The sequence below is a fragment of the Corvus kubaryi genome, unplaced genomic scaffold (genome assembly GCF_017639235.1).
Source record: "Corvus kubaryi isolate FWS band 111438036 unplaced genomic scaffold, C.kubaryi_AGA036_p1.0 split3-73, whole genome shotgun sequence".
Taxonomy (NCBI): Eukaryota; Metazoa; Chordata; class Aves; order Passeriformes; family Corvidae; genus Corvus; species Corvus kubaryi.
The window spans coordinates 44,135,416-44,156,109 of NW_024582091.1; the positions used below are offsets into that span (position 1 = coordinate 44,135,416).

At 40.7% G+C, this 20,694-nt stretch overlaps 1 protein-coding gene across 7 annotated transcripts; it reads left to right on the forward strand.

The window, feature by feature from the left end:
* The first annotated feature begins 5 nt into the window (after positions 1 to 5).
* IL20RA (interleukin 20 receptor subunit alpha) lies at positions 6 to 18,907 on the forward strand. 7 transcript variants are annotated; one of them, XM_042017488.1, is made up of 7 exons: positions 6 to 175; positions 11,032 to 11,161; positions 13,338 to 13,516; positions 14,176 to 14,351; positions 14,510 to 14,654; positions 15,198 to 15,337; positions 17,793 to 18,907. In XM_042017488.1, the coding sequence occupies exons 1-7, from the start codon at positions 97 to 99 to the stop codon at positions 18,702 to 18,704; spliced, it is 1,761 nt and encodes a 586-aa protein (XP_041873422.1). In that variant the 5' UTR covers positions 6 to 96; the 3' UTR covers positions 18,705 to 18,907. The 7 variants fall into 7 exon arrangements, with proteins under 7 accessions (XP_041873422.1, XP_041873425.1, XP_041873424.1 ...); XM_042017491.1 differs by having other exon boundaries at positions 78 to 175; positions 11,063 to 11,147; XM_042017490.1 differs by having other exon boundaries at positions 79 to 175; positions 11,032 to 11,147.
* Positions 18,908 to 20,694: the final 1,787 nt, after the last annotated feature.

Sequence of the window (20,694 nt, forward strand, 5' to 3'; positions counted from 1 at the left end):
CCCGCCTCCTGCCCCGCCCTGCCCCGCCGGGCCGGCCGGCCCGCTCCCACCCCCTGCGCGGCGCGGGGAGTCCCCGGGCCGGGAGATGTGGCCCCGATGGGCGCCTGGCTGCTGCTGGCGCTGTCGCTGCTGTCGCTGCTGTCGCTGCTGCCGCCGAGCCCCGCGGCGCGCACAGGTGGGTGCGGGTGCCGGCGCTGCCCCCGCCTGTCGCGGTGGGGACGCGCATCCCTCCCGGGCTGGCGGTGCGGGCCGTGACCCCGCACGGCCGAGCTGTGCTCCTTCAGCCCCGGCCGGCCGGCGCCCGGGAGCCGCGGACCGGAGCAGGGCTCAGGTGCTCCCGTGCCGTCCGCCCTGGACAGCCGTGCATTTGGTGTTGGTGTTTTCGACTGGAGGAGGAGAACTGGGTATTTCTGTAATGTTGCTTCATCTTTTCTTTTTCTCTGTAATTAAGCTGGAATTAGGTTTTACAAAGCTCTGTGTTGATTTGCTGTCACCTCTAAGTCGATAGCGTGCTCTTCAGATAGTTCTTGTTACACCCATCGCGATAATTCCCCAAATACCTTTGGTGTTTGTAGCTTCCCTTCTGTTTGACAGGCATTATCCTCAAGAGTGTAACTGAGCAGTCAAGAGCTAGATTAAAACAAAAAGGGTAGGGTTTTGGCAGAGATACTCAGCCCGCCTGTTAGTGTCCTGAGTGGCTCCAAGTCCCTTCTCCCACCGGTTGGCTGTATCATATGGTGACAGCCACACATCCAAGCACAAGAGACCCGGAGCAAAAAAGGTGGCAGCTGGAGTGGGTTGTGGGAGCAGCTCGGAGAGCAAAATGTCTCGGCTTGGACAAGGATGTTACCCAGTGGGAATGAGCTTATAAACTGTAGCCTGGAACGTGTGTGCAGGGGGGGTCCCCTGCTGCTGTTAAAATCATACATTATTTCCTTTTTTTAATATATCTCCTATTATAAAACAGAGCAAGGCTTTGGAGGGATTAGCAGATCTTCTAAGAAACCTACTCTGTGATTTTGTTCTCTGCTGCAAGTCTTGCCTCCAAAACTCAATGCACAGGGACAGAATCTGCTCCCATTTAACTCCACAGCAAAACTTTCCAATCTTGTGAGAGCTGGAAGGCAGTGAGGAGAGTTCTTCATACCCTGAATGCCTTTGAGTACCACTAAGTACTGTGTCCTAGTTACTCTTTTGACAAACTACTCCAATAGGCATCAGTGATTTTGAGTTGCTTTCAGAGGTACCAATGCCAGATTCTTTTTAAGTAACTGACCACATTATTTTCATCTTATTTAAGTCTGATGGTCATCAGTGCAAGTGTGGAAAATCTGTACAACTGGCATTCAGTCCCCCTTTAAAAAAAAACTTTAAAATGTGTTTACTACTGGTTTTGATTCTGAAGAAAGTTTAGAAAAATGTCAAGGGGGTTATGCTGCTTTTGTCTAGTGGTTGTTCAAGGAAGAAGGGAATCTGTTTGCACATTCCTGAGGTTTTAGCTGGACATAACTTGAGAGTTTTGTTGACAGTCAGCAATACCAGCATGGAAAGGAGAGCTGTGCCTTCCACTGAAGGCTTAGAGCTTCCATTTTTACCTTTCTCAGCGTGAGACCTTAAATGCTAGTTTAATTCATCCTAGAAGTATTTTGCTAGTAATGGAAGAAATTATATGAAGTGCAGAACCATCATAGCAGTGCTCATGTGCTTTCTGTGAAGGGAAGTGATAGGTAGAGGAGTCCCTTTTGGGTACTTTGATCCAACAACAGAAACTAGGACCCAAGTGCCATGTAATGCAGTTTTGCAGCAGGACTTTGCAGACTCAGATTCTTAGATCTTATGGGATCTGTCCTGTGCCTGTCTCCTTGGGATCTCTTGTCAAGTTCCTTTCTGAACTCCTTAGCAGCAGCATTTAAATGCTAAATTAGAGCTTGACCTTTGCAAAACACCTTTTGTTTTGGCTGTGATGTGTTAGTGGGCATGATTTTATCCTTACTGGATTACATCTACTGTTCCAGCAGCCTCTAACTGCATTCTGTTTTCAGGCCCTGCTGTCTATGAACTGTACTTAATAGACTATCTGAGCAAGGATAAAAATTTCACTTGTCACTGCAATTGGGATTTTTATAAATTGGTGTTTCACTCAACCGTTTAAAAATCTGTACTGTAGAACAAATAAAAAAGTGAAGAAAATGTGAAATAAAATGGAAAATTAATTTTTTAACCATTGGGATCGAGACTGTTCAAGCATGTTCCTCTTTACCACATGGGAGAGTTCAGCAATTTTTGTGAGGATGTGAAGGAACAGCCTGAATTTTTTACGTGGTAGAATATTAATCCATTAACTTACCAAGCTCTATTTTAAATCCTTCTGCTTGCTTTTAGGGGAGGTTTCCCTAACCGCATTCTTCCGCAGTTAGAGAATCCTTGAAATCTTTGGCCTGTGGAGTCCAGTATCTCTCTTGTAGATCCATACAGAAGAAAGAATGCACTGGATACTATGGTATCTATATCTATACTATGGTGAGGAAAGGGAAATGAGCCTGAATGCTGTACAGCAAAACTAGGAGCATTTTGATTTATTTAAGGCATATTTTACTATTTTCATTCAGGTAAGGTATGTGATTTTGAAGCAAATCTCAATCATTTCCCTTACTGTATTTTTGTGTATATTGTGACACAGTCTTGGAACTGGATTTTTTCTGGATGAAGCTGCCCTTGAAGATGTGCTTCATCCGCTCATGTAGTGCCAAGTACAGGTGGTCCAGTGTTAAAAAGCAAAACCCTGAAATGTATATAATGTAGACAAGGTTTTCTCAGTATAAACATTTTAATCTAACAGACCTGCTCATACTGGGTTGCAGTCCTTGCTGGCATACACCCAGCTTTAGATCCCACTGGATCTGATATGTGGCTATATCAACTACATTTCATATGATGCAACCTTGAAAGCTTCCCCCTTTTGATGTTTTCTAATAGCAGTGTAAGTTGCTTTTTCTGCACTGACATACCTGATTTAATTTACATCTTTCGTATTACACTTTACCATATTTTTACTAATAAATAGTAATTTGAGAAGCAGCTTCAGGCCTTCCTTTAAGCAAATTTCGATGTGTTTTCTTTCACAGTTACTAGAACTGTACTGGAATGTACAAAACATCCCTTTTGATGTTGTTCTGGGAAATACTGAATAAAAGGCTAGAGATAGGAAAAGCAGTGGGGAAAAATTGTAAAACAGAATGATTTTTTGAACTCTCAGCTTGAAAATCTTGTGCATATAGTATTTTGTATAACCTAGTATATATCTATATACTTTGCAAGATTGAAATGCATGTGTGTTGGTGATAATCTGTGTGTTTACCAGAGAGGGCATAAAGCTTCAGTAATAAGAATGGAAGTATATGGGGGGGGTTGAGCTCGGTGTTTTTACACAGTATTTCCTTGCTCTCCACTAGTGTGAAGGAAAGAAGAATAAATGTAACATAGAAATAAATAAAAATGGATATTGGCATAAGGAGAACTGCAGTATATGAAGAAGGAGTGGCATGTTGATATAGTTGAAAGGTTCATCCCTACTTTCTCATCTCCAGCTTCCAATATCATGCTAGGCTGTTCTGGACAACACTGCGATCTAGCCCTAGTACTCGGCTTTGCTTATGACTCAACTTGACAAGTTCATATTGCCTGTTAAAAAGAAATGGAAATTGTTAAAGGAGGCAGTTCATTCCATAGAGGGACTTCCAACACTCTTGGGATTTGTGATTAAAGGCCAAACCCTAGATGTGCATTGCAGTTCCTCAGCAAACACTCAGGTTCACCACTGTAGCTGATAACCATTCCTTTCTGGGCCTCTTGTTGTCTAGTGACCTTTATAGTCTTAATTCCAAGACAAGCAAGTGGTTAGGATTACTCAAGTCATTTGTGTGTGTATGGTTCCTGTTTATGTTTGGTTTTATAGTTTTGGCTTGTACAGATTGATTTCTGCTGATTGAGTTCTCCCCGAGAAATGGTATTGATTATCTGCAAAAAAGAGAGAGAAAAACCACCCTTATGAGCCAGCTGAACAAGAGCTCCCATATTTTAACAGGCTTAACTTGGTAAGAGCCTGAATTTTGGAACTCAGGACCATCTCTAGATAAAAATTTAAAATTACATACAGCTCTTCTCTTTGTACTTGGTGTGCCAGTAACTTGGGTATTGTTCAGAGGCACCGTATTTCTGTTCAGTCTCACACCAATGAGGGGATGCCCCAGGAGTTCTCTGCAAACAGTTCCTTCCCAGAGGCATTGCCTGCGAGAGGTGAGGCATTACAAACTTTCTGGGAGTGTTGGTCCTTCCTCTGAGATCTCGGGTGCAGAAGAAGGTGTTCAACTTCCATCTTCTTAGGATTGCCTTTCCCTCAGAAAGGAAGGCAAATGCTCATCCCCCATCAATGCTACATTCAGTCTCCTGTCCGAGGCAAAATGTGGATTGAGAATTGTGGATTTCTCTAATTAAAATTGTTTTGACTCCCAAGAAAAGCATAAATCCCTTTTCTAGAAAAGCCATCAGTAGGTCACAGAGCAACGAGCAACATCTCTTAGGCAATAAATACAATGCTGTTAGTTCTAACTGGACTGTTGTCGCCTAATAGCTGTTAGTCAGTGCTGAATGATGAAAGCCAAACCTAATTTTGGCTCAATTTATATGTAAAAAATAGATATTTTATGTAAAGATGGATTAGGAGTGTACCAAAATGTGGTGTATGGCAATTTGGCTGATAACTGCCGCAGAGCATAATTTTTACAATATTTCAAATAGAAAGCTTAACTCTTGGATATTTTGGAAAACAAATGTAAGATGTCAGAGGTATTTTAACTAAGCTTGCATTTTCTTGGCTGTTTGATGTGATTGATCTAAGCAGCAATAAATGGGTAATGCTAAACATGTTCTAGGTAGAAAAGAAAATCCTCAACATTAAATGCTGGACAGGCAATTTTCAATATTTCATATAATTTCAAAACATCTGTTTTAAAAAACAGCTATCATGTCATGGCATTGTGTCACCATTGGGCTTTTAAAATTAATGTAGCTCTTTTTGACAAAAAATGGTTTTGCATGACAAACTTAACAAAACCTCTTTGCATTTTAAATTAAAAAACAAAATAACAAGAACCAAGCTGGAACCAAACCAAACCATAAAGCACAAAACACCTCCATCAGATTACAACTCTGAAAGCCTTGAAAGGGCTGTGACTAATTTTAGACAAGCTCACTTTGAATTTCACTCACCTTGTTTGCTTGTTTCAGGCAAGTACTGGTCACTCAGAATTAATAGAAAACATACCTACAGTAACTTTTGCCTGCTGGAGTGCATCAAGTAAATGTGTTTGCAGCAGGGCATGGCGAAGACAGTGGGAGCTCTACTCTTGTACTTGCAAACTTGCAATGCAGTGGGAAGAAAATTCAGTTTGTTTTATTTCATAAAAGTTAGCAAAAAGGAATGGATGTCAGCTGCCATGGTCCTCTCCAGCTCTCTCCTAACAAGCCTTCGATGGACTGGGAAGACTTCCTCCTCCTCTCTGAAGTTGGGTATTTCTGGACTGAGTCTGAAATGTTCTTTGACCAATATTCTCTTTAGAGGTGTTTTTTATAAGTTAGCACATGGTTTGGATAAATAACAACAAGGCTTGACATGGAGGAGGAGAGCCTGTCAGGGCAAGCCATAGCTTCAGTCCCACTTCTGTATCTCCTGTTCTTCAGGCTGTATTTCCACTCACACTCTTTGACAAAATTACCTCCTCAGGCTCCCTGTTTCCAATGGCAGCCTGCCCGTTTCTTGAAAAACAAACCCCATGTGCTTCAGTCTCATCCTTCTCCCACCTTTCCACACCTCTTCCCTCAAGCTTTTCCATCTGCTCCACCAACTGGTTTTCATGCAGCCTTATGCTTCCCTTTCTGCCCATCTTTCTTCCCCGTGTGCCCCTTCTGAACAAGCTGTGTAGGGAGTGACAGGCTCCTCTTGTGGGAGAGCAAAGAGTGTGCTTTGTGGCTAGCTCTCGAGTGCTGTTATGACTTGAACAGGAAATCACCTCTGTGCTCCTCCCCACATTCCCACCAGTGCCGCTCAGGTCAAAGGGTTTCACTAACCTGACTTCATACCCAGCAACCCACCAGGAGAAAGGCAGCTGAGCTGTAATGGCTTCTATGTACCTCTCCTCCTCCTCCTCCTCCTCCCGCTCTTTTTTCTCTTCCTCATTATTCAGTCTGCTGAGTTTGAGTCAAAAAGAATCTGCACAGAGAAAAGCTTTCAGGATCACTTAATTGTTAAGAAGTTTACTCATTTACTTAAATTGTTGCTAAGACAATGAGTAAGTCATAAGTTTGCTAAAGTATATTCTTGGTTTTGCTGGGTTTCCCTTCCTCTGTCTATCTTATGATCTACAATTTTGGCTCAGTCCCCCTGTTTACCACTTGGTGCAGTCCCTCACATTCCTGCATGGCCAGTGCCGACTTGCTTGAAGCTGGAGATGTGCCAGAAAAACCCCAACCCTCTGCTTGTGAGGGACACCAGACATGATGCTAAATGGACATTTACTCTGAGTATGACAAGTTTTATTTTTATGTTATGCTTAGGCATGTGTTTGAGAGACTCTTTTTCACTGAGAACAACATAATCAAAACTGATGAGCTGGAGGAAGAGAAGAGAGAAAAAAATTCCTCAAAAAATAAGAGCAACAGCATAGAAGGAGCAAATGAGATTTCAGAGGAATATGGTTGAAGTCATCCAAAGCTGAACTGTAAGACTAAAGAAAGGGCAGTGGTTTAGAGTGTTCATTTTCAGATGCAGTGTATCCTAGATTGATCCTTAATTGCTTGGTGCTTCACTGGTGGATCTAAGCTACCAGTGGGATAAGGTAAATCAGGGACTCTGCCTGTTTGAAAGGCTGTCCCCTCTCTGAGGTGTGTAAGTGGGAGTTCAATGCATGGCCTTGAAGTGGCAGCTGCAAATGCCAAGGCACAGCTGCAGTGATGCCCACAAATTCGGTACCCAGCACAAAGGTTTCGCTTCCATCAGAGGTGCTACCAAGGGCCACTTCTTTATAAGAAAATACGACCGCAATTGAAGCCAAAGTCTGCGCCATTGTCAGAGAAGCAGTTCCTCTGTTGAATTCTGAGAGGACTATGGGGGAGAGTTCTTGGGTTTTGCTGCTGTGGCTAGCAAGACTGTTGCAGTAGGGCTCATCTTTCTGTCTTAATGCTTTCCACATCACTCACTGTCTTAAATTTTATCTTACAGTTGTCTAGAGGGTTCTGTGATACTTCTTGCTGTATTTGATTGGATAATTTGGTGTTTGCACCTTTGTGCCATGCCACAGTAAAATATAGCAGATGATCACTCTACTTGAGAGGGCTACAGTAACCAACAGTGATCACACAAGGAGGCACTTGGATACCAATAGGTCAGCTCTCAGTGAGTCCTCTGCCTTCTCCCCACCCCAGAAATTTTGCCACTGCACAGAAAAAATAATCTAAACTTTTCTATATTTATGTATTTTTATGCTTTGCAGCTGCTGGGTTACCCAACTGAAGTGCAAAGCTAAAATATCTGTTTAGAGCCAGAGGACATGGGTAGCTGCAGCTGTATTTGTTCCGCAGCACTGCCATTAAACACAGCTGTTTGTCACAGAGGCAGGCAGGGGGACCTCCTAGCAGGTAAAAGACAGATGCACTGAATGGGTAATGGTTGTAACATGGAAAACATGTGTGTTTATCCTTGTGTCTGTATGTATGTGTCTGTGTGTGCATGTAGATAGATAGACAGGGCTATAACCAAAACTGAGCTGTGAACTGTACTGACTTCAGCAAGGCAGGTACTTGGCAGGCAGCTCTATGTGATTCAAACTGACCAGGTTTTTAAACATAGCAGGTGATTTCATAAAGAGAAGATGGAGCACCTGCCATGCAGACTTTTACTCATGTGAATAATCTCACTGACGTCAGCGGGGTTTTTCACTCACATGCAAAGTGAGTCTCGCTATAGCTTATTGGAGAGTCTCGCTATAGCTTATTCTAAGATCAGGACTTGGCTGTTCCTTGTGGTGGTGAAGTTTGCAAGTCCATATTATTACTTTAATTCCAGTCCAGATGTCAATCATGAAGGTGTAAACCATGATATTACTCAAGGTTTGATTTACAGCCTTTCCAAAGACAGTAATACGAGTTCCATTTTTTTCCATGCAATAAATAAATAAAGTGACTTAGTTGTACTGGGAACTGAATGACAGCCATTGCTAGCAATCAATGACGCAGACCTAACCTAGCAAAGCAACATGTGTGACTGATTTCTGCTCCTAGGCCAGTACAAACTGAAAATGCTCTATGTGACACCCATGCCATTAATCCTGAAAAATGGAAATAAAATCAGAATATAAGTGGATGTACTGTGTTTAAAGACAAGAAACTGAAAGACTGAAGACAAGTTAAAGGATTGAAACAAGCAGCTGTTGCATATTCTTGAGCCCTTTCCTGACTGATAACCATGGAACATTCAAGCTCTGTGTATAATCTGTTTTCTACACGTGCCTCCTGATACTGCTGATCACCGAATAGCCAGGAAGGAATTTATTCTTAACTCTTCCTGGAGACGTAGGGGAGTATGGTAGTTTTATTCTTGTTTTACACGTGCAGAATTGAGGTAGAACTAACTTGCACGATTTATTGTAAGGGCAGGAGCCCTTTAGTAAAGGGGCAAAACCAGGAGTAAAAACCAAATCTCTGCTTTTGCTTCTCATGGAAAGTTAATGGTCTCGTTCCCTCTGTCTTCCAAATCTCATTGAGCTGGGGGTAGCTGGGAGCACAACCAGCAGTGTTGTAATGCTTTAGATCTTGTAAAGATACAGTCTGCGGCTTCTGCATACTGAGATTGGCTCCTCTGCTGCAGTCAGTGTTTCTGTTTTGAAACTTCATTTACCACAGCAGAAACCACACTGGGAGGAGGGAAATTAAAATTTAAAAAAAAAAAACTTAAAAAGTCAAAGAGCCAGTTTTACACATTAATAGTTTAAAAATATTTTAATGTAACAGCCAAACGCATTACTCTTGCTACTTTAAAATGTACTTGAGGAATACAAATGTTTTAAAATAAGGGTGGACAAATGTGGAAAGGTACAGGCAAACAACTCTTCAGAAAATCAAACTGTTTTCTCAGCTTTCCTGGGCAGCTTCATCTTTACATTTGGTTTCACTTAAAGCAATTGCAGAGGACATTTATTTTGGGGAAATGAAAACCTTTGATTTTCTAGATTCTGTATCTCCCACTTGGAAGCAAGTGTTAGAGTAAGGCAAACTCCTGGAGAATCTGTTTTGCTGTTTTTACATCCCCTGGCACCCTGGAACTTTTTTTATGTTGGTACAACCAAGTCTATAGTTGTTACAACCAAGTCTTTCTTACAAGCTGACTGTCATGGGATATTTCTGCATCCAAGAGTCAAGGAAATGGGACTTTCTACTTTTTTTAAATAGATAAGCTTGCCCTAAGGACTATACCTGACAAAACTTGTTCTCTGACTAGAATATGCAAGCTACTGAACACTAAGAGCTAGAGATAAAAGAGAGCAAGATTAGAAATACCTTCCATAAACAGTGCTGTGATCTGAAGATACAGATGCACGCATATACCACTACAGCATTAATGAGCAGCTAGAGGCTTGGAAGACCCAGAGTTTGCACTGAGACAGTTTAAAGTAATAGGTCTCTATGGAATTGCAAGGAGATTGTTTTAATAAATGTGCTGAAGAGAAAAAAACTTTTACTGTTTGGCTCAAAGACAGATAGGAGTCTGCACATTAATCAGGAAAATGGTGGTGACTTTTGCTTACAAAAGCAGCTACATGTTACATACACAGGAGGATGAACACTATTGCTCTAGTAATAGTGAAATATACTACAAAAAAACGTAAGGTCTGCTTACGGAAGTAACAGCTCAAGGACTATTCATTTGAACAGGTTCCCACTGTTTGTGTTGATAGATTTTATTTCCCCTTTTCTTTGCCTCTTTTTGTTATCTCAAGAACTAGAATTGCATTCCTAGAGGAGGAAATGACAGGGTTTTGAAAAGTCCCGAAAACCCACAGAGTCACTTTTTTTCTTCCCTATTATGCTCTTGTGGCTACCTGCAATGGGAAGTGGCAGCTTCGGAGCTGGTCTCGGGTTTGTTCCCCCCGGTGCATGGCAGGAGTAGCTGGGGCGTGAGCCATAACTTTGAACTTGGGATTCTTCCCCTGGGCCCACAGGCTTCTTTTTGCAAGCAATTTAGCAATGCGAGCACCTTCATGACATTTATGAGGTTAGTAGTGGGTATTAGAAAGATGTGAAACTGTGCTCTTAAGACAGCCAGATTTGCCTGTTTATTTATTTCAAAATTTCAATGAACAGCAATTTAGATGTGTGACCTACCAGTAGATGTTTGCTTTTGACTTTCTGGAGAATCAAAAGGGGTGGTCAAATGACACTGGGGCTATTGTGAATCATCCAGTCCAATTCTCCAGATTAAAGTCATACTTCAGTTTGTAAAGCTGTGTGTGCAGTAGGTTCTATGTGTATTTTTAAAAAATGCCTGGTTTGTCTTTTAAAAATCCACTCAGATACAAGATGATTCTAATGAAGTATTAAAGGATATTTTTCTAATTTTCAGTGTTAAATTTTTCTTCAATTCGAATGCAGTTACAATTTTTAAAAAGTGTGTCTCTTCTAGGCCAAGCTTTCCTAGTTTTAGCTTCCAGTCCCTGAATATTTCCATGCCAGTGACCGTCATAAATGGCAAAGTCATTTTTGCTAGAGAAAAAACACACTTGTAAAGATGGAATTTGAGACTGCACTAGGTAGGGACACTTGTAAAAAAATTTCCCATAGCCAAGTACATTACACTTTGAATGCTAAAAAAGGTTGAATTTATGGCCTTTTCAAAAATAACTCTCTCTCTTGGCTAAATTGGAAGTGTATGTATTTGCGGATTCTTAGTGCGTGTTGTTCCTTTCTTATTTTCTTTCTCAGGAGAGTTGTATTGTTCTTTGCCCAACCCTAGGAATGTCCATTTTGAGTCTATAAACATGAAGAATGTCCTTCACTGGTCAGCACCAGAAGGCACAGGTGATGGAGTACTCTACAAGGTGAAGTATGCAGTGTAAGTTGGCTTGTTTATTTTATCTCCCACTGACTTTATTTTAGCATTTTGAATAACAATTTAAAAAAACCCCAACTTCATGCAAGGTATTGCTGATACAAAGTAAAGAAAGAACTAAAGTGTGAGCTAGACTTAAGGAGTGTGGTTTTTAACTTCTACTTCTGGCACTGTTTACTTCACACCAAGTTAGAAAATGTGTAAGGAGATGTTCTTCCTATGAAGGAAGTGTAGGAAGCAACATTCTAATACTATGGAAGCTTTCAGAGGCGTTTCTTCTAAAATGAGACAGAGGGATGAAAAAGGGCTGTGCTGGGGACTGGTATCTGTCCACATACGTCCTCTGTAGACGTTTAAATGGAAATGGACATGTAGTATTTAATACGATATTAATAACACCCAGTGTGTCACTGCTCTTTCCTGACAGACCCACTCCCCCAGATTTTTTTTGATCCAGCAAGCCTTTCTAGGAGAAAATCCACTGATGTTATCAAGCATTGTACAAAACCAAGTAATGTGGTTGGAATCAGGCGCTTACATTGTCAAGGTCTGCACCTTAGTAGGGTGTCAAGGAATTTGCATTGAGAACCAGCCTGCATTTCCTTTGTTCCCGCTGAGAGAGCACTGTGTCATTCTGAAGGGCAGTGATAGAAGTTTGGCTTCTAAATAGGTGTAGCATTGTTGTGACAGATGATGCAATGCTCCCAATCTTTACCTCTAATATTTACACTTCCCTCAATCTAGGAATATTTTCAGATCAACAAAATGAATGTAGATCTCTGGAAGTTTCTTGTACCTTGAGAGTGCTCAGCAGTTACAGAGTGAACGATAATTGTTGTCATGGTTTGGGAACAGTGTTCTCCAATTCAGTAGTTCTGCTAAAAAAATATGGCACCACTTGCTTCCTCTCCACCTCCAGCTGGAAGCACAAAAAGCAAAGATCACAGATGGAGATAAGAACAATTTACTGGAAACAGCAGTGAGATAAGACAAAAAGCAGTGACAGCAGCAATATTAATGATAAAAATACACAAAAGAGAGAGCACAGAGCTCGACCTGACTGCAGCCATGGCACCCAAAACAGCTCCCTCCGGTCTGGACGAATGTTACCACACTGCTCCATCCACCTCGTTTGCTTCACTGGAAAGGAACGCCTTTCTTCTTGGAATGGAGAGAGAGTCCCTTTCCCATGCCCTCAGCAATGACAAAAGATGGTATGGAATAACATTAAGATTTTGGCCATGCCCGCATGGCTCCAGGCTCCATCCACTCATGGCTACTGCAAAAAATTCACCCTGTCCTTGACTGAAACCAGGACTATTGTGTAGGAGGTAAAATGTTCAGAGAGCACTGGCTATACTGAACAAAAAAACACTCGTGCCTCTACCCACCCCAGAGAGCAAGGCCTTGGGACAGCTTGAAAATGCTGCTGAGTGATCCTGTCTGGCAGTCAGGCAGAAACAGCCACTCGCCCTTACTAATTAGCAGCCAAAGGGGAGTTCTTAAGGTGAATTTGAGGAGCAGGAGCTTCTGAGCAAATCCAAGCAGGAGTTTTCCAAGGAAATCTTGGTTTGTTCTACCAGTGTATAAGAGCTGGTCAGTACCAAGCATTGTTGGTAGCAGATACATGGCCTTTTTTCAACTAGAAGGGTTTTGAAGTTCATTGTGTTCCAATTGAAGCTTTCTTTGAAACTAGAAAATGAGGCAACAGGCAGGAATGAGTAGTCTCCTGTCATTCATCTTGGAGACCCTGAGCATCATCTGTGTCCATAGTTGAGTCACTGACCATTCTGACAGAACTCTTTGTTTCCATGTAAATAGTTATCCTTTCTCTCTTACTGTGTGTGTAGAATTTAAACTAAAGCTGTGGAGACTGAAGTTGAGAGATCTCTGGTCTGAGCAAGCAAAGCTTGACTTAGATTGGTATCACGAACATCCCACTTAGCTCCATCTGGCTTCTTCTGGATAGGACCTACTCTAATCTATTTTGCATTAAAAACTTGTGGAAGTCTTGTGCTTCATCTTAGCTGAAGTTGGGATTCCTTGAAATTTCAGATTTCTGCTAAACATGGGAACTGTTTTATCAGCTGTAATAAAGCAGAGAAAGTTTTATTATGAGGTGACTAATATAATGGAAATAGCTTTTGTAGAGCTCCTTTCTCTTTCTTTTTCAATATAGATACGGTGTTGGCAAATGGATTAGAAAGCCAGAATGCAGGAATATAAACAGAACATGGTGTGACCTCTCCAGTGAGACCTCTGACTATGAAGAACAATACTATGCAAGTGTTAAAGCATTCCTAAATGGGACATGCTCTGACTGGATGGAGACCACACGATTCAACCCTCTAACAGACAGTAAGGAGGGCTAAGCACACAGCCGGGCATTCAGTGGCCTTGATTTGTAATGTGTGCTCAGACTGCATGTGCCTTCATAGTGTATGGTATTTTAATTTTAACATGAAGTTACACTTTTTTGCAGTTGTTCTACAGTTATGCTTTTGACAGAAGTAATTGAAATAATAAAATTGGAATTTGGAGATATATATATATAGTCTGGTATATACTGAATACTTTGTAATGTTATGGTAAAGCCTTACTCAAGGCAAATAAAAGCTGTGGCACATTCACAGTATAAATAACTCATTTTGAAAAGGCTTTATTAAACCAATCAGTCAGCATACTCTAGAGCCCAATATTTCTTATCTGTGCCAGATAATCTAAGAACCTATTGCTAATTCAGCCTATTTTAGTAAATTGAGTTTCAAGGTTGTTTATCCTGTGAAGTCCCAGGAATTCCTTGGCAAAATTGCAAGTCAGTGTTCACTTTCTCACTATAGAGATCCTCTTAGTTATCTGATCAAACAATTTTTTACCAATATAAGTAAATTATTCAAAGCTCTACTTAAACTCCCCCAAACATGGCAAAAATGTAATATGATCAATTTTTCAAAACTGGTCAAATCAGCGTGCCTCTGCTGAATCTGACTGCTTTTTGTACATGTTCATTTTTCCAGCTAAAATTGATCCACCCATGGTAAGTGTATCTTCTACTGACAAATCTATTTCAATCGTTCTGACTGCTCCTGAGAAGTGGAAGAGAAGTCCTGAGGAAGAATCCGTATCTCTGCTTCAGGTGTATCCTGGCCTACAGTACAACGTGTCTGTCCTCAACAAAAAAACAAGGAAGCGGGTAAGCTTTGACAAGGTTGAATGTTGATTGCATTTGGAAAAAAGGATGCAGCTGGCAGCTCTTAAAGTATCATTAATCTTTCTAGAAAATGTGTATGTGTGACCTTTCTGTAGCTGAGGAGTTAAAGGGGAGAAAAATATTTTTTTAATGTCTTCCAGTGGTTCTTCTCCATCAACAACAACACCTTGGTTGTGCCCTGGTTAGAACCTGGAACAGCTTATTGTGTCAGTGCACAGATACATGTCACCACACCAGTTTTGGACAGCAGCTTTTCCAAAGAACATTGCATTGCTACATTGAGAGGTATGTGTAAGGTGGCAAATTAAGAAAAAGAAGATGCAAGTTAGAAAAAATAATGGTGATTGAATTAGTGAGTTTTTTATGTATCCATTTTGAGAGTGATAATTGGCATGGTTTCTTCCTCCTCTGTGCACTTGTACCAATGAAAAAAACATTGCCTCTAATAACACATAGCTGGGACTGTCTGGAAGGTACATCAGTACCTCTGAAGAAAAGTATCTGCATTCTTGGAGTTTTAGTGCATGGAGAATGCTTTTTTTCCTTGAATGAGATTTGGGAGTGGCAGACCTGGGTCAATCTGAAGTTAGCAGCAGTAGAACCTAAGGGAGGGGTTGTTGTTTCTTTTTACAATTTAATTCATAATTTAGACAATAATAAACATCGTCCTGTAGCTCAAATATAATTTTTTTTATTTCCTGCAAATTCCTTGTTTATCTAAAACATCTGCATTCAGTATCCAAAAGACAGTGTGGTGAATGCACATATTACTGTCTGCATGCATGAAAAAGTTGCCCGTTGCAATGAAAACTTTTGTTTTATTAACAGATAAAACAGAAGACGAGACTATAACAATCACATTTGGATATGTTATGCCTACCATGCTGGCTCTCCTTTTTATTTCTGTGATATGCTATTGTGTGCACAAGTATATTCACATCCACAAACAAAAACATCCAACAAACCTGGTAAGTGTCTTCTGTTGCAGGAGCTCACTGCCAGCCTTGGCACTCACAGCAGAGCTGTGTGTTTTCCAGGGTTCCAAGCAGTCTTGGAGGAAAACATGGCTAGCTCCAAATAAAAGCTCTAGTTGCCACTGAGATCAAGAGAAGAAAACCACATTGAGGGTTATTAAATGCAAGATAAACAGAGTAATTACTCAAGTTTGCAATGATCAGAACAGAGCTGTTGGTTTGGGAAGAGTCATTGCCTTAAGCAAGGTCTGGGGTGTACTAGGCAAGGTCTGTCAGGATGTCAGAACTCCATAAATTTATCTAAGATGAAGCACTGTGTAAATTCAGTTGGAAAAAAGTTATTAATTTGTTGAATTCAGAAACAAGAAGGGAAGACAATTAAGCAGTATGGAAACACCATGATGTTTTCTTGGACTATTACTGGGTGTTACCAGATTTTTCCACTTAATTGTGACGGATTTATCGCGTGTTTCATACAGATAATTTAACCTGGATTTCAAGAATACTTCGAAATACTGTACCATTTCCTAGCACCCAAAAATGTATAGAAAAACACATGCTGTTATTTAGACAGCCCAAATACACTTTCTGCAAAAAATGTTCTCAAATTTCTTAGTGCTGCAAAGTTTGTTGATTTTTAGAAAGAACACATAAAGTCTATGAAATGTTACTGGTTTCCAGCTCATGAGGTCAACAGAACTTTCTCACCGGTATCTTTAAGCAAGTTGCTCAACCATAGGCATGCAATTATAATAATGAATAAAGACTTCAATGTTAATCCAATCTGCGTGACACCGTGGGATGGGAGATACAAGGGAGTTGGTTTCAACATGCTGATCTTGCTGAAGAAGATTAGAGCAGTGCAGGAGTGACAGGAGAAGTCTTCACAGGTGGACTGTGGGTTCAGAAAGGCTCAGAAGGAGTGGAGCAGCTGCTGCTGCAGTCAGATGTGCATGGAAACATCTGCGCTTGATGAGGCACTGCTTTTATTACAGAACCGTGGAATCGCAGAGTGGTTTGGGTTGGTAGGGGCCTTCAAAGGTGTCTAGTTCAGCCACTCTGGCGTGGGCAAGGACACCTGCCACTAGATCAGGTTACTTAAAGCTCCATCCAACCTGACTTTGAGCACTTGCAGTTATGGGGCATCTACAGCTTCTTGGGAAACTATTCCAGTGCCTCACCACACTCACAGTAAAGAATTTATTCCTTATATCCAGTCTAAATGAACCCTCTTTCATTTTAAAACTATTGTCCCTTGTCACTACAGGCCCTTGTAAAAAGTCTGTCTCTGTCTTATTCTTTACGCTTTATCCCTGGGATGTGGGGCATGGTATGGGGAGGTAGCTCGGTCTCTTGGAGAGCTAACAGGACAGAACTCTTTAAAATCCAAGAACATGAAGGGCTACCTAGTGAAAAATTCCCCCTCAGTAGCAGACTAAACTCTTAACTCCTGGAGTTTTTTCTCCAGTAAAGATGTAATGTCAATGTTGGGAATTTTTTTTATGTTCATTGCACTTTTTAATGACCATCTTGGAGCTTCGATTTTATTTCTCCACCTCTGGAGTCAGTCAATGTTAAGGTAATGAATGAATATTGACCTGATATTTTAATGATGCTCTGGATTTCCCAACATACAGACTATTCCACATGTGCACCCTGTGTGGTTGGGGGGACGTGGAATAAGCCGTTTGTTTTGGTCCAGCACTTCTGTCCTGTGGGACCTTTCAGACTACTTGGTACATCAATTAATGGTCTCAGTCTTCCATTCAAGCTTGAAAACACTGAAATGCGGCTTCTGGTTGTTTTTCCTGTTCACTCCACCAGTGCCCACGTGTTCCTGTCATTTCAGGAAGATCGCTATTGTTTAATTCGATGATTTTGCAGAGAGTCACAGAAGCAGCCTGTGGCAGACTGCACAGTGCAGGCTCCGTAGACAGTGCTTCAGCCTGATGTGTAGCTTCCTCTCTGAAAGGAAACCTGCTACTAATTTATTCTGTGTCAGCCATACGTTAACATGTTACCTGACACCGCTTGTGGGAACTGGTTGTGACGACCATTTTCTCTTCACTGGTTAAAAGGAGTGGAATATATTCAGGAATCTTTGATCCGAGAAGACAACTGGTGTTTTTTCCAAAGTCACATGAGTTTATGCTGGTGGAAACAAATCCCGTATTTGACACAATGGTTCTAACCAATATTTTGACATGGGGAAGGTGAGGAAAGGGATATTAAAACAGGTCATAATATAGTTTTACTTTAGATAGAATAAAAAAAGGGAGCATGTTGACACTCCTGAGTGTTTATGTGGTGAACTTTCTTCTTCTCTAAATTGAAATAGCCTCCTAATAAGGTCGAACATAGCCTTATATTTTAAGAATACAAGGTGGTATAAGAAGCAGCAAGATGGTATTTTTATTATACTTCACTCAAAGTATTTCTTACTTTCCAGGTATGGCAGTACACTGACAAATGCAAGGAACGGGTTTTCATACCAAGTGAAAAAATAGTTCTCAACCTTATCACTGTTAATGGGGATGACTGTAAGGAATCCAGCCGTCTATCAGAAAGGAAAAGTCCCCAATACTGCGCTGTTTACAGTGCCACTGAAGGGAAGGATTTGCCTTCTAAACAACTGCTGAAAGCAAAATATTTGCTTGGTATTTCACATGAAGAGATTTCACTGAAAGAAGATACTTTAGTGGAAGGGGACCAGACTGGACACTGGACATCTCATGGCCAGTCTGGAACACAGAATACTTGGAAAGATAAAAATCCAGGGGTAGTAGAGTATGAACATGATGTAAGGGCTGAAGGATTCACTCCTGGTCAGAAACTAGACAAGAAATGTTCTGCCCCCAGGGGACTACAGGGTGAGCCACAGATTGCTTTGGGGGACTTGGCTGGTATGGAAACAGGACAACCATATTCCCCCCAACTGGAGATAAGGGTAGCAGACCTTTGTTTGGGACAGAAAACAGAGGAACTTAATTTGCAGGTGGTTGATGCAGCACATGAATTGCCAGGTGAGACCCATATCAACTTGATGGACCTGGATACTGAAACATCTGGGCAGACATCCTATCATCAGCTGAAAGAAATCACACAGGGCCTCACAGAGAAAGGTGTGCAGACCACATTAGTTGATTGGGATCCTCACAGTGGAAGACTGTATATTCCTACCTTGTCCAGTGTTGAAAATCAGGTGTGTGGAGGAGTATTCAAGTATGATGATCCTGACAAAGAAGGAATTTTGCTCAGACTGTATGAGAAACAGGTATCTGGTGAATCATCTGAGGACCAAAAAATGTATCTCCTGCGGTTCAAGGAACAATGGGGACTTCACATAGAAATGGAAGACTGAAAAGTAATTTTCTAAAATATTCAAAAATGCAAAATCTTGTTTATTTTGCTAAAGAGAGTGATAGGCTCAGGGGAACAGACACGTCTTAATGTGCTGTAATTTTTGGAACCATCTCAGTCGAACAATTTATATGTTATTCATAATGGTTTCCAGATGTGATATAAATGATTTTGACATCAATCATAAACCTCTTGTGTAAAATATGATTGTTGTGAGGCTATATTCTTTTTTTAAAAATAAAATAATTTTAAAATGAAGTAAAAAGAAAAAAATATTTTAAAATAAATATTTTTACAGATGATGCTTCCACCTTGCAATTCCTGCAAAAACAAATTACTAGCATTTAAAAGCACTTATTTTTAGAGGCAAAATCCAAACAAACCAAAAATATTGGAAAAATTGTAGGACAAAGGGGTTTGGTGAAATGCCTGTAATCTTACTGGCTGGACCATGCCTTGTCCTGCCTCAGACAGCAGGCAGCAGAGCATCTGTCTGGCTCTGCCCTGCAAGTGTCTGTTCCTCTCCGATGACTTCAGTGGCAGCGTGGCAGGGCCAGCTCAGAGGGAGAGGTCTGCCCCAGACACATCATTGCTTCAGACACTCCACACCTGCTGGGGCACACCAAGAAAGGCTTCCTGCGGGCTTGCTTTTATTGCCTGATGTCCTGACCAGCACTTCTGATGCAAGTTCACTTTGTCTTCATGTCGTGTGACATTTAGGATAGCAAAATTACAGGACATTCTAGAAATGACTTACTAGGGCAGATGGCATTTTCCTTTTCAAAACTTGTCACTTTTTCACTTACTGAATCTTTATTTTTCCTCCCAGTACACAAAAAAACCTCACAGTAATGATTTGTTTGGTTTTGAAGAGGATAAGCAAAAGAAGAAAAAAAAATCTGTTTTTAAATTTGTACCTTCCAAACTAGTACATGGTTAGGTGTTTTTTTAAAGAAAGACCTTTACCTAAATGTTTTTTCTCAGCAGTTGTTGTTGCATGAGCTTGGCCTTGGCATTCTCTGTGACTGTTCATCCTCTGAATTTTCCAATTGTAGTCGTAGACTTTAAAACCAGAAATTACATTAGAATATTTCTAATTTTTCTAATCTCAGCATTACAATATGCTGATGACTCCTTATCAGGCAGTTAAAAACTGTCCTCAGCTGCTTTTATAATAAAGGTATAGTGTTACATGTAGCTTACATAAACACCTTTGTGTATCAGGAGGATTACAGAGGAGAATTATAGCTTAGTGTGAAAGAAGAAAATAGTTGAGAGATGTGAATGTTTTTCCTCCAAAAAAAATCAGTCCTCCAAAATCTTTCTCAGTATTTCCTAAAGATTTCTTAACTATCCTCTTTGTCCATGATCTTGTAATTTTCTTTTGCAATGTGGCACCTCTAACTCATAGGTAGGAAACAATATTTACTTTTTTTCCAGTAGCCCATTAAAAATTACCCAGTTACTGCTGCCCTAAGACAAATCACTTGAGTTCTTACATATGGACAGATAAGGATGGTTCAGCTCTGTAAATACGTTGGTATAGGTCAACCAACATTCCTTGAAGAGGAACGTATCCCTTATTTTCGGTGTGGATTTCCCCTGGCCTTATTTGCCAGCTGCTGGTGTCTGCTGCTGCTTTTTCTGTTTGGTGAGCAAACCTTGCACCAGCAGTTAAGGATATCTGCTTGTAAGGATATTTAACATACCATAATCAAGTCATTGCTGATTAAAATTTGAAGACTTGGTAACTTATCCATAGAATCTCACTTCTTTAAGTTCTTTTGTGGTTGTAATCTTTCACTGCATCTTGTCCTGTTTTGGTTTGGATTTTTGGTTTTTGGTTGGTTTGGTTTTGGGGTGTTTTTACTTTTCAGTAACAATTAGGTTGTATAGCATTTATTTCCTCTTGTACTTGAAAAGGCAGCAGCTTCCTAGTTAACAGTACTTGTGATTAAGGTACAACATGCTGAGATTCTTGCAATAATTTT

Excerpts from the sequence above, each read along its gene's own strand:
- IL20RA (XM_042017488.1), top strand. The coding sequence starts at position 97 with ATGGGCGCCTGGCTGCTGCTGGCGCTGTCGCTGCTGTCGCTGCTGTCG. Across the intron at positions 176-11,031 it reads GAGCCCCGCGGCGCGCACAG|GAGAGTTGTATTGTTCTTTG; the intron begins GTGGGTGCGGGT and ends TTTCTTTCTCAG. Across the intron at positions 14,655-15,197 it reads TTGCATTGCTACATTGAGAG|ATAAAACAGAAGACGAGACT; the intron begins GTATGTGTAAGG and ends TTTTATTAACAG.